This window comes from Camponotus vicinus, unplaced genomic scaffold (genome assembly GCF_025532165.1).
Source record: "Camponotus vicinus isolate PSW18456_S1 unplaced genomic scaffold, iyCamVici1.0 SCAF_3, whole genome shotgun sequence".
NCBI classification, from domain to species: domain Eukaryota; kingdom Metazoa; phylum Arthropoda; class Insecta; order Hymenoptera; family Formicidae; genus Camponotus; species Camponotus vicinus.
This window is the reverse complement of record NW_028141967.1, coordinates 22,486,794-22,501,190: the sequence shown is the minus strand read 5'-3', so window position 1 is coordinate 22,501,190 and position 14,397 is coordinate 22,486,794. Positions and strand designations below refer to the sequence as shown.

The following is a 14,397-nucleotide window of genomic DNA, read 5'->3' as shown; positions in this document are numbered from 1 at the left end:
TATATTATTTTTTTTATTATTTTGGATCGAGATTTTTCTTCATATAAATTTGAACAACTTTTGTACTATCTCTCACAAGCATAGCTCTTAAATCGCATTAATGTCTAAAATTTGCTTTACTATAAAACAAAACTGGAATTAAAAATCTCTATTAATAAGTAACATATTGTTGTTAATAAGAAACATATTGTACTGATATCTTATTAATTTTCAAAAGAGAGATTAAAACGCATTTGTAGTTAATTTTTTTATAATAAATATTAGCATTATTTATATGTTGTTACCTATTTTTTAAAAATAATGGGAAAATGAATAACGTCCTATGTAATCCAAATAATTAATACGATTAGTTGCCTTTCCTTTTTATCATATTGCACAAACAAAATAATAATTCAATAATTTGAATGATTGTATAAATTTGTAATATTGTGCATGCAAAAATATAAATTTGTTAATTATTCATATATTTGTTTGATATATTTCGCAATATAATGTAGCCATAAACAATGTATTGAGCGGTAAATATACAATGCCAGTACAAGTATGTGTGTGTGTGTATATATATACACACACACACATACATACATACATACATACATATAGTTTATATTTTATATACACACATTTCTCCTCTTTTATTATACCTAATAGTTACATCTCTGATCTTAATTACATTTTTCGTTCGAATTTAAGTAATTTATCTCATTTTATGTATATAAAGTCATAATAATAGTTTTATAATCTTCGATAATTAGGAAAACGAGCGATTTTCTCACGCTGTGTTTTCAATTATTACAAAATTTGTTTTATTGCCAGTGAGATATTAACCTGTATAAAATAATCTAATAATGTATATTTGACTGTATAAAGTATTTATAAGAGAATAATGTTTGTCTAGCAAAAAGATCTTATGGTTTTTTAAAAACCTCTCATATGGAATTACAATGAATCATTTTTTTGAATGCACATTCTGGAAACAGAGTACCATTTCAATTATTTTCGCACTTAAATATAACGATAAAGAATTTCATGTAGAAATACAATACAAATATAGATGATCATCGATTCAGTTTCGAGCAATAACATTTTACATTGGGGAGAGAAAGGGGCCACAGGTACATATATAACTTAGAATGATATAAATAAATTATCACAAATGTGTATAAAAAAATTGTAACATAAATCTATAAATGGATCACGACAACGAAAGCACTAACAATGATTAAACATTAATTAATAATATTTTATCTAAATACGCGCGCATTTTAGATTTATATCTAAAATTCTATCAGAGATAAAAATTCACGTAATTGTGACATAAAATAGATCATGATACAATATTTTCTAATATATGGTAAGCTCAGAAATTACGCCATGGAATACAAAAAAATTACTGAATCTCTTGCATATGTACGGTATATAAAATAGCGAAATCTTATCATACGTTTTGCTAATGTTTTTTAGTAGTGAATTCTCCGAACATAATTATAATAGCATAAATATTAAATGTCATGATATAAACTAAATATAATTATATCTATGCTTTTGCTTACTGCACGTGTCATTGCAGAAATTAATTTATAAAAGTTAATATCTTTAAATACATTTTTACACAAATTAGCGGAACGAATTATTCTAATGAAAAGAAATGGCATATATACAGTTGTGATTTTAACAAAGGAAATATATGTGCACATAACGCAAAATATCTATTTTTTCTTATCGCATCTTTTTATATCGCATGATTTTGTATGAAATTAAAACAATTCAAGAAATTAACTGAAATATAAGAATTAATCGGGTCAGACATTTACATAAATAATTTAATATTACAGTGATTTTTCTTTGAGCAGCTAGATAGAGAAGAACACAATCGTTATGAAAAACAAGATTTTACAAATAATACGATATTCAATATCCATATTATCTTTTCTTTGATATTTCTTTATGATATATTGCACAAGAATATTCACGAATTAAAAATTTTGTGTTGTATAATTATTTAACATAATCCTTGATAATTATCTTTTGTGTAAGTTCGCGCTTGTATCTAAATAATCTCTAATACTGTTATACCTTTTTTTAGAACACAAGAGATTGAGATATTAGAAATTTTATAACATTGCTTGCATTATATATTGTGTCAAATATAAACATCAGTTAAATTAATTAATGTATGATTGTAAATATGTAGGGAGAAACATTTATAATCTGACTGATTTTATTATAATATTATATAATATACACACACACATACATACACTCTCTCTCTCTCTCTCTCTCCCTCTCTCTCTACATATTAATGTTAAACAAATTCAACCTAATGATTTGATTGCAAAATTCATTTGTGCGATCTTAAATTATGCAACAGACATCATGTCTTGCAGGAATATTACGACATCCATAGTTGATGTCTTTCTATACGAACACATTAATTCTATTGAATCTCTGTAATTTCCTAGGAGGAAGTCACTTAATATTATTAATATTATCACTATTTTGTTCGCAACAACTATTTAGAAATCTTATATATATTGTTCGATTTTATTGAAAAACAAATCATCATGATGAAGCAGTCTTAAACAAATTAATGCGATGTGTGTCGATAACATCGTGATGAATCGAGATTTTGTCCGAATAATACTTAATTATATATTTCCGATGGATTCATTATCAGAGACTGATTTCCATCAATACTAACCAGACCAATTTAAGAGAATGAGGCTTTCCTTCTTTTATGCGTAACTTCGATTGAATTATCCCTTTTCCGTTTATGTTGCTTCTTAACTCCTGATTACGCATAATTATATGATTAGTTATATGTTATCCACATCAATCTTAAAAAATGTATTCAAAAGGCCTACTGTTTTATTGTATAAACGTTTATAAGAAATGTTTTAAGAAGAAATGTTTTAAAATTGTGGAAATAATTTTTCAGTAATAAAAAAATATTAATATTTTCCAAACTAGTTAAAATTATTAAAATTTTGTATTATGTTTCTATATTATAAAATACCTTTAAAGTTATTTTGAAAATAATCGTCAATGCATCAATTTACAAATAATGCAATCAAGTTGACAGAATTTAATAAATATGTATTTTATTTACAATATATTGACTAAGTGTAATACTACCGATTAAAAGTATAAGAATAATCACCCTATATATTTTTCTTGTTTTTTTTTTCTATAAACAATAATTTTATGTATTAATCTTACCTTTTGTATTCGCCACACGTGAACGTGTTACACGTGAACTTTGAGGAACGGAACTGGGAGACTCAATAACCATTTTTTTTAATCGTGCGACTTCTTCCATCGCGGGTGTCATCCATTTTGGTTTGAGTTCGTTACTGAAATTCAAAAAATAACCAATTACTAAAGATATAAATATAAATATAAAAAATATATATATATATATATGTACACTTTTCATATATCGTGTCTGAATATGCAATAACCAAAGTTAAATACTCACTCCGACGATCTCGGCATTCCTTTATGCCTAAATGAATTTGATTGCCTTTCCTTCATTCTACGAAGTACGTCTAGCATAGCGTACGTCGGTAGAGATGGTGGTCGTGAAGGTAAGGATGGCGGGGGTGTAAGAGGCGGTGTCAGAGGTGAAGACGGCGGTTGAGTACTAATTTTTGCAAATTTGTCCGGGTGCAGTGCCAATACTGCTTCCCAGCTAAATTCTTTATCCTGAACTGAATGCTTAGGCTGTGTATTTCGTGTTATTCGAATCTAAATAATATTAAAATAACAATCAATTATGTGAGTTTAAGAAACAGATACTTGAAATTAATTAGATATTCAATTAATATTATTTTACCTCGCCATTTACAGGCTTGCAAGGTCTCCTTTCTCTTAAATATGGACGCTCGAAAAATATAGCACTTGTAAGATTTTCATTGGATTCTTTCATACTGTAAAGACATGTAGGAATATTGCTATCTTGGCTGCTACTGCGTACAAATAAATTCCGTAAATAGGAATAATTGGGCTTGGTCTCGAATTCTAGTTCAGTCACATACTTCATATACTTCATAATTGCAGCTATAAGAGATAGATATTTTATGTAAAATAATGTTAAAAAAGAATAAAAACAGAAAATAATACACAGAATGTGAATCCATTTTTTTTTTACATTTTTTATCTTATGATATTTTTATGATATTTTGACTAACCTGGTGGTGTTTTTTTGTGAGGAAAACATTTATCCATAAACAAAGACAAGTCTGATAAAAGAATTTCTTTTTGTCGATGAACTTCTTCTGGATCCATAATTGAGTCCATGTCATCACTATTTTTCTCCCAAGGTAGCTTTCCGCATAACCATTGTATAATATTATAACCTAAAGTTTCTAGATCTCCTCTCCTTGAATGTGCTAAAAAATAATTTATTTAATGAAATTTTGAAATTTAAAGTTATTCCTAATAATATAGTCAATGGGTGGTTTTTTTGCCATGGTAAATATTAAGTTTTTTGTTGAAATTAAACAGTTTAACTATTCCTATTGGTTTCTCATGTAAGGAAGAGAATATTCTTTATAACTAGATTGATATACGAATAATTATAAATGTGCAAGTGCCCATTAAAAGTAATGTGACTTACTTCCATGATGAGCATCCCGTGATGTAAATTCTAAAGTACCCTCGTGAGCTCTTCTCTCGTCATGTACAAATGGCTTGTGTTCACCAGTTCCTGTACGAAAACGATAAGCCAAGCCGTAATCTACAAGGTATGCCTGGGATTTTTCTTTTCCTATCCCATCTCCATACGATAATAGGATATTTGGTCCCTTAATATCTGCATGAGCATATCCTTTGCTATGAATATACTCTAATGCATCCAACTGTAAAAAAAATTATAATTCCTGAATAATCAAAAGCAAGATTATGCAATAATTGTCTAATGTGCATCACAAATATGAAATTTGCCATTTGTACAGCCAGCGTGTTAACTAATCTTGTTGGCAATTTCCTTCTATGCGACAGGAATAGTTTTCCAATATCTATTCCATATCGCGGTATTACTAGAAACCTGTATCGCTCATTTCTATAAATGTGAGAGCCCGAGCCCTCGTATGTAGGAACACCAATTTTCCTCTTTCTTTGAGACTCGCACCAACTTTCAACTGCAAAAGAGAAAAAATGTCAAGACAACAATGATACTTTCATTCATTTTTTTTGCATCCTTAGATTATAAATCTGAATTGATCTAAATTATATCATATATGCATTACTTACTCATGTGCTTACGTGCTGCTCTTATATAAAAATTCATTTCAACAAATAATGGCCCATTGTTATGAGGCTCAATTTTTACAACATATTTGGCATCTTGGCCGACAGGCGACGTAATATCATTAGAAGCTGTAGAGAAACAAAAGAAAGTCTTATTATATTTAATTTTATATATATATATACACACACACACATATAAAATATGACAGATTATATTCAATGTTATGAATGCAAACAGACTATAAACATTTACCTAAATATATGTCTCCAAAACCACCATATCCAATGGTATTTCCCAATCTCCATTTATTTTGTGTAATATCAGTTAGGATTTCTCCCGCTGGCAGTTGCGCTGGTAATTTACAACCTGCAGCTGCCACTCTCTTCACAGGTACATCTTCCACTCGCCTTGGTGGCATTCTATAGCTATTAAATTATTCATATGTATAAGAATTTGCTACTTATTTGAAAATAACACAACTTATTACATATCATACAGACAGAAAACAATCTCCATTTGCAATGTAAAGTTTATTCTTGCTAAGAATAAACTTCAAAACTCTATCGCAAAAATTTATTTATTTGATACAATTAAAATATCAATACATTGCATCAACTATCATACAACATATCAATACATATATTGTATATATTTATAGAAACAATAATAGTTATATTTATAATTTTGGATTTTATTCTTTTCATTAATTTCTTCTAAAAAATACTATTTGCTTACATTTTTAATTGACATGAAAATATTAATTATATGGAAATATATATCATTAAAATTATATACACATAACATAATAACATATAATTAAATATACATTTAATATGTTTAATTTTATTAGCAAATGTTTACAATATTCAGGAGATATTTATAATGTGCATCTATAATTAACGAAGCAAATTTATTCTATAATTTTAAGATAACATAAATTGATAGATTTTCTATCAATTTCAATATAAAAATATAAGATATAAAATATTAAGTATATTTATGTTACTATCATTCTCACATATCTTGTAACCTTCTCGAGACGATAGCCAAGTGAAATTGTTTACATGCTTCAGGTCAGTAAAGAATGCTACTTGCTATCTTAAAAATACTATTTTTTTCTACAAATTAGATATGCACAATTTTATCACACTAGTCGCATTAAAGTATCTATACATGCATATTACCCTTAAAAATCAACAAAGAAACTAAGCTCGAAGTTTGTTTAGCGACTTAACGAATCATTAAGTAAACTTTACCAGTTATACGCGATAATTTCTACGAGCATGCTAATTTACGGAATGCGATAAAATCTGTTCTACGTGTGCAACAAATGTTCTCTCGGCAAGCCTTTATAGTTTAATTGTTGTTTCATAGCACAAATGTACATTCGAATGTCGATCAATTACACGAAAATAATGAGAAACAATCAAGCAGCAAAATAATCATCGACAATAGATCGCCTTGTACAAGAGAGAGTTTATAGCAAATTTCGCAACGTCGAATTGGTTTCCCATACATGTCATCCTCCGCGAGGATAGATATACTTACATGACTTATCTCTCTAACAAACAACTCTTTTATTATTATTCAACTAGAGGAACTCACATTTCACGCACTCGAGCAACGGGCATTCGCGAAGAAACGCAACGAGTGAAATGGAGAGATTCGCAAACTACTAATTAGATTTCGCTGGAGACGCCAGAGTCGCGTTCCGCAAGGTTAGTTACAACAAGATCGCGATGCATATATATGTGTGTAATGTGTATAGAGCCGATTGGAGTAGTTCGATGTATCGTGCGTGACGATCAGCCGGTTTTTCCTCCGGCGCAAAGGAAAAAATGCTCCGAAAGACGGCGCAGACGGGGAACGAGAAATACGCGGACGTACGAGATCACGAAATGAGGGGTAACCAACGAGCAGGCCTGTACTTGGGTTACACGCGGTGTACGCGTTAACGGAAGCACGGAACGATTGGGAACGACGACCTCGAATGTTCTCCTCGTCGTCGCGACGCGTGCCGAGACGGAAAGCGCGAGCGGGAAGCGCATCCGAACGCGCCTGTCAATGGCCCGCAACGGACGGCCCACCGTTGCACTCTTGTCCTCGTCTCGTCGACTCCTTCACGCAGTTCACGCTTCTTCCTTCGGTTCCTCGGTCCTCGCTACTATTCCACACACGCGCACCGCTTTGGCAAATCGCATCGCGCTGCCGTTACAGAGGACCGCAACGCCAATCAGCTGAAGGCCGATTGTCTTTAAATGCGCGTGTAGAGCGTCCTGTAAACTTGTTTGGACTATGTATGTGTGTACGTTGAAGATTGGAATTTGATTAATTGGAATAAAAAGAGTTTGAATTGACTCGTCCTGATTGGTCAAACTTCAATTTTCGATCATTGAGCTCTGTAAACCCCGTATCGGACTGTGCATTGAAAATTGACATTTGGCCAATCGAGACAAAGAAATCTCTAGCTCCTTTTTTTCTCATTGAAATTTCAAATTTTAATTTTTCATTCATAGTTTGAAACGGGCTTTAACGTTTCCAATTTCACTATTTAAATTCATAAATAAAACTAAAATATTTCCTAAAAGCTGCGTGTATTACTTTTATTACTAAATATCTAATGAGAAATGTTTTTAGGTCAGATGATAAATGAAAAAGGAACAGAGATCCATACAGAATATATACATCTGGTTGCCATTTTATATAGAAAAAACTCGCGTAATATACTATAAAACTCGATGCATAATCTGATACGGACTATAGAACGCGTTGTATGACGATAATGCGGCGACCAATCATCTCTCGCTTGTCCGGAAACGATAAACATAGCGGAAAGTATGATTGGCCAATGAATCGCTTACCGCGTGCCGCGGCTAGTTACAAGCTGTTCGCGCATGTGCGGCAGTTTCAGAAATATCAGGGAAGTTGCCGTACTATAATACTCGAGTATACCGTGTTGATATCGCAATTGTATTGTACCGAGATCGTTGCTAAAGATCGGGGTGCTATTGTAATTCAAGCGTGAGAATTTACGTCCGGCCCGATAATTTTTATCGAAATGACGTGTAGAACTCTAGTACGATAATTTGTAGACTGATTTCCGAATCCGTTGTGTGAGTATAATCCCGACAATCTTTTCATTTAGTGGTTACAATCCGTCCGCATTGACGTCTCTTTCTCTCTCTCTTTCTCTCTCTTTTTCTCTCTCGGGCGTTTACGAACGCCAATGCACGACGCGAGGATAATTGGGATTGTATCGGATTGTATGAATCTTTTCTCGAGGAAAAGGTGCTAATTTAATTTTAGGAGATCGTTGCAGAAGGTATATTGGACCATGTAGATAGATAAAAAATGATAGAGGCAGAGAAAGAGAGGAAGAAGCATTTGTAAAGAGTTGTTACATATCGCGTTAAATTTCTTCCGCCTCCTGTTATTCATGAATTGATTACTCTCATTCACAGTGATCTGGTGCACTTTATTGTTATTTTATTTGAGTGATGGAAATATCACGTAATAAGAATTAAGTATGATTGTCTCCTCCATTATGTATTGCAGTAAATATCAAATATGACCAAAACTCGTGCATTTTGATAGCGATTTTATCTTCAAAATTACAATGCTATTTTACAACAAGTCAAGAGAGTAATATTCTTTTCCCTACATAATTAATTATTGTAAAATTTAATTGTTTGTTTAGAATGTCACAAACAGTTTAACTTTTTATTGACATATATAATATATAATATATATATGATTTTTTAAAGCATATAATCTTCATCAAATACTGGATATACACATATTGTATTTCAATGTTATTGTTTATTTATTAAAAAATTAATTTGTATTAGACAATATATAATAAAATTAATATCCATTATCTATAGTTGCATTATGACGCGTATTATAATTTTGTTCCTATAAGATATAAATTTGTGTGTAACTTTTAAAATAAGATCAATTTTCACCTTATATGCTTTATTAAAAATTTATGAAATTTATTGTTGCAGAGTATTCATTCTTGTAGTATCAATTTGTCATCATGTCTTATCCTGGTCAACCACCTATGGGTATTCCAGGGATGCCACCAATGCCATATATGGTTGGCGCACCTCCACCAATTATAGGAGGAGTCATGCCTATGGCACATGTAAGTAAATTTATCACATGATGATTGTAGCATGATAATTGTGTTTTTATATTGATAATTATTTGTGTGAAATATATTAATATTTACTTATACACGAATTAAATAATTCAATTTGTATGTGATAACTTTTGCTTTTGTTATTGGTGAAAAATTAATTTCTTATAATTATAATCTATAAAATAAATTTACACATGTGTATGTAGTCAAAGTGGTATTGATTAATATATATATTATGTGTTGCATTTTATTTTAAAAATATTATGCATGAACACACAATTTGTATCAACATGTATTAATGTGAATTGTATCACAAAATTTGTTCCAAACTTGCAACAAATATATCTTTTTAATAAATTTATACAAATAGCTTTGAATACAAAATACTTTTAATGCAGTTATTTTTCTTTGAATTTATTCGATGCATGATAAATACATAAAGCGGAATGTGTTATAATATGATATTCTGTAGTAAGAAGCTTAGCTAAAATAAGAATATTAAATTAATCGCTATTAGAGAGGGAGGGGAAAAACTGAGTGCATGAGTAGACATGTGCATAATTAAGAATCCTACCATTTACAAAACATAGATGATTCCAACACCCGTATCTGCGATGCAGACATCCGCGCCGGCTGTACGTTATTCGCGCAATCAGAATCGCCACGACAATAATCGAAGACGCGAGAGAGAGTCTGGCCCGCCTGTTACGGTATTCATTGGTAACATAATGGACAGAGCCCCTGACGTGATGATACGACATATTCTGGGTGCATGTGGACATGTGCTTTCTTGGAAGAGAGTACAGGCATTTGGTTTCTGCGAATACGCGGGTCCCGATGCAGGTCTCAGAGCGGTTAGATTGCTCCACGATATGGAAATAGGCACGAAGAAGCTTGTCGTCAAAGTAGATGCTAAAGCCAAGGTAGTCCTGGATCAATTTAAAGGTGAGTTTTCGCGTTTAAAAATAAAATACAAGATTGGAGGTGAGGAAATTTGAATAACGTGAATTAAATACGATGCGTACTTCATAGCTGAAAGAAGGAAGAAACTCAGAGGTGGTCAGTCACCTTTACAAGACGAGACATCCGGTGAAGGAGCAGATGGCGAAGAGGGTGAAGATTATATGGACGAAGGTATGAGAGTGGTTGATGCGGATGCGCTCGCTCGTATCAACCAGATCATTGCCGAACATGCTGCAGATTTAGAAATGGCCCAGGTTGCTCCAGGTAATTTATATAATTTCGAAATCTCTTCTTTTGCTAACGTGGGAGACGTTTAAAAGTTTAACTTTATAATTACAGAGGAACATCAGACAAAAATGGTAGCTAAATCATTAAATCTGGATGACGCCGAGATAGAAGAGAGCAAAAGAGATTTGATCACTCGGGAAATTGGCAAATTCCGTGAAGTCATGAAGGTAATTATTATTACGAATATTTTTCTCTAGATCTCTTTTTGTTTTCTTTAAATCCTACGTCTCTCTCTTTTCTTTTTATATCATGAAAAATTCTTTTATGATCTTACATAGACACAATGAAAGATAGAATTTTTTATCTCTCTTAACAAGTATGCTGAAAAAATTTTCATTAATTTATTGATATTTATGACGAAATTAATATTGTTTATGTGTAACACACTCTCGGTCTACAAAGCATTATAAACATATTTTCTTACGCGCGATTGAATATCATTTTTCTATTGTAAACTAGTAGAAATTTGACGGGACAAAATAATACATTTCAGATACAAATAAAATCAGATTAAAATAAGATCAGATAATCTATGTGATTTAATTGTGCTTATTAATACACATTGGCAATAATATGTATCTGTATTCTTTCTAAATATTCATATCATTATTTTTTACCTTTCTTGTATAATTTTTTCTTATAAAGATATAAAGAAAAATACAATTTCATTTTTTATTTTCAGAATATCATATGTTTGTAATACTTTGTATAATTTTGTTATTTTTATGATGTTTATATCTTTTACATATGTGCATTCATAAGTTTATGATATTTGAATATGTTAATGATATTGGTCGGATATATAGTGTGTGTACGCAAAATTTTCGCGAAACTTGAAAATATTGAATGTACAGAAAAATATTATCACATTACGTCTTGCTGATATAGAAATCAAAGGCATACAGCAGCATAACAACGACGTAAATCTATGAATCTATGAATCTATGAATCTATCATGCTATATACGAAAGAAAGAACTCATCTTTTAATGTTTGTCGATGAATTGCCGCTATATCTACTTTATATAGATGTTGCGATCGGACACAGATTCACGCGTTTTCAATGTTTGAACGATAATATGAAATCATAAATCGCGACAAGCACTTTTACAATCGTAAAAGTGTCCAATCGCATATGCATTCTATCGCAGGCACTGATTAGACTCTCTTTGTGTATACTTGAAATGTAAAAGAATGTACTTGGATATACAAGAGAGGATTACAAGTATATATCTCGAAAGCCGTAGCTTTTAAGTATTTTATGGTAAAGTGCGTGTGTGCTATGTTAGCTCTGAACAATTAGAGCCGTGACTCGTTGCTATAATTATAATAACAGGCAGCGTGCGTCGCACACAGCAAACGCACACGCCTAGGAATGCTGTGTATGGGGACCACCCTTTCACTCACTCATTGGCTCTGAAGGGAGTCAATCACAGCACATCCCTCGTATTTTCGCAGGCGGCTGCAGGCTCGTTGGTAAGTCAGAGTATAATCCAAACAAACATGAAAAAAGCAAAAAAGAAAAAAAACAAAAAGAAATGCATTATATTGTACATTAAGAAGGAGATTCTCATAGCTCTTCGCGACAAGCTGATGACATGTAGCTCATCTGTTTTCTTTCTATTGGTTTTATTAATTTGTCGCAAATAGTCTCATTGCGACTATTATATTTTTAATGTTTAGAGATCGATACGATTCTCGTTTGATAATAAAGTAATTTTATCTACTTTTGTATATGTCATGCTAAACTGCTAGCACAATTAATATCAATTTCAATATGTGTCGAATTAATGGATTCTTTATAACTATTGTGTGGATACATTTTATTTTTATAACAGTCACAATTTTAATTGTACGCATAATTAAATATGTTTGAATAATTGTTTATATTCGTTCCATCTTTAATTTCTTTGTTCTGTTTCTATTTTTCTTTTTGTTATACGTTATTAAAATTAGAGTATATTAATTATTACCTAACCTAATTATTAGTATTTTTTAAAATCGAAAAGATTTATCTGACAGAACTGTCACTATAAATTGATATGCACAAGCATTTAGTATACAAATACTAAAATGTAGGTATATTTATAAAATATAGGAATATATGTAATTGCATCTAATAGTATCTCTTACTACAAATAGATATTATTTATACGAAAAGGACTATTAGAAATAAAACAGAATTAAATATTTTCCTTAGATTCAAAGATGTACAAAAATGTTCGGAATAAAATTTAGATGGTTTTGAATACTTGTAGTACATTATGCGAAAAGAAATATTTTTCCCTAGAATTTTATTTTTCTAATCATTGAAATATATATTTTTAAAAATAATTATAAAGAGAGAGATTTCTTCATTTTGTATATAATAAAATTAAAGCGTTAATTATATCTAAATCGATTATATTCGAGATTAATTTTCAAGATTATTTATTTTATTCTGAATATTTTTTACATCTTTTTAAACCTGAGGAAAATTTTTATATATTTTGTTTCTAATTTATTATCATGTTACACTATGTATCATATTTATATCAAAACATAATATTTATATTATGTTTGTCCAATGCTATATAATTCTTCATACGGAGCATGGTTGCGGTATAAAAACATGGTAATAAAATTAAAGTATCTAATGATTTAAAGTATCTAACAGCAAGAACCATTTGTAAACAAACGTCACTGATTGATTGATATTCGTGCTAAGAGAGGCCTAGCAGTCTAGTATTTGCATATCGAACGTAGGTAAGCGGTTGTTCAGGTTGCTTTCATGCACAATTTAGGATTCGAACCTTATTATTATCATTTTGAGCAAAACACAAGTTTGGCGCTGACACACTTTTTACGATACGGACTAGACTATTTGATAGGATCGAGAGAAACTTTGCTCGGTACACACAATTGAAACTGATTTTGTCCATCACCAATGGAGACTGTTCAGTTGTTGTCTTTATTTTGTGTAAACAGCTTCTGTCAGCGTCTCGATCAGACATGTAGTACCTAGGTGCGCGCTCCTCCATTCTCCGGTACCACCACACTGACTGACCAAGTCAACTTCACACCGTGAGTAAACTCCACAACCATGAGTCAACACAAGCAATTCGGTTCTTGTAGTTTTTTTGCTAGTGAACTGCCCATCTCTGAGAAAAATACCTTTTTGACTACGTTTCATGTTTCAGCAGTCTATTCTCTCCTCACAATGTGCATCTATTTTTATGCACTGAGTTATTCTACCCTTGTTAGAGCTTAAAACCATGGGTTACCGTATGGACGAGAGAGCTTAAATAATATCATTACATTCCATTTATATTGGAATAGATAATTATGGAAAACAGAACTAACGATATATATTACATGATAAAAAAAAGAGATGGAAGAAAAAAATAATGTAAAGAGAATTTTTTAAAATAATTTCTGTAATCGTAGCAGCTTTGCATTATAATAAAAATTTCTATATATAGTGATATATTAGGAAAAAGTATTAGAAGAAAATTTTAATAATATTTTAATAGTATATATTTTAATAGTAAATTTTAATAGTATAATTAATAGCATTTTATGTAGATTATATTTTAATGTCGTGTAAGAATTGCACAACAATAGAATCGATTTTCCAAACAGTAACCCATTTTTGGATACTAGTAACGAATAAGGATGAACCATACTAATTTATTTCTAAGACGTTGCGTTTAATAACACGGGGACGATAACGGTGGGCAAACTATTGTGCATTTGATATTCAACAGTTTGCT

General features: G+C 30.9%; 2 protein-coding genes across 8 annotated transcripts in view; one reads left to right on the top strand and one right to left on the bottom strand.

Annotated features, from left to right (window-relative positions):
* The window catches only part of LOC145968754 (RNA-binding protein 25), a 46,979-nt gene that overhangs the window by 28,298 nt on the left and 4,284 nt on the right, over positions 1-14,397 (top strand). For 3 of the 6 annotated variants that reach the window (XM_083094493.1, XM_083094492.1, XM_083094494.1), the window contains exons 2-5: positions 9,328-9,398; positions 9,986-10,340; positions 10,428-10,622; positions 10,698-10,813. In XM_083094493.1, the coding sequence (XP_082950619.1) occupies positions 9,328-9,398; positions 9,986-10,340; positions 10,428-10,622; positions 10,698-10,813 (737 nt within the window). Of the gene's footprint in view, positions 1-8,196; positions 8,365-9,258; positions 9,399-9,985; positions 10,341-10,427; positions 10,623-10,697; positions 10,814-14,397 lie in introns of those variants that run through there. The other 3 variants (XM_083094495.1, XM_083094498.1, XM_083094496.1) reach the window with 3 other exon arrangements.
* On the bottom strand, positions 493-7,599 carry LOC145968761 (serine/threonine-protein kinase VRK1). 2 transcript variants are annotated; one of them, XM_083094516.1, is made up of 10 exons: positions 6,857-7,599; positions 5,504-5,676; positions 5,254-5,379; positions 4,945-5,141; positions 4,619-4,859; positions 4,191-4,391; positions 3,836-4,059; positions 3,479-3,747; positions 3,220-3,353; positions 493-2,790 (listed from the first exon to the last, which is right to left on the bottom strand). In XM_083094516.1, the coding sequence occupies exons 1-10, from the start codon at positions 6,880-6,882 to the stop codon at positions 2,711-2,713; spliced, it is 1,671 nt and encodes a 556-aa protein (XP_082950642.1). In that variant the 5' UTR covers positions 6,883-7,599; the 3' UTR covers positions 493-2,710. The 2 variants fall into 2 exon arrangements, with proteins under 2 accessions (XP_082950642.1, XP_082950643.1); XM_083094517.1 differs by having other exon boundaries at positions 6,800-7,597.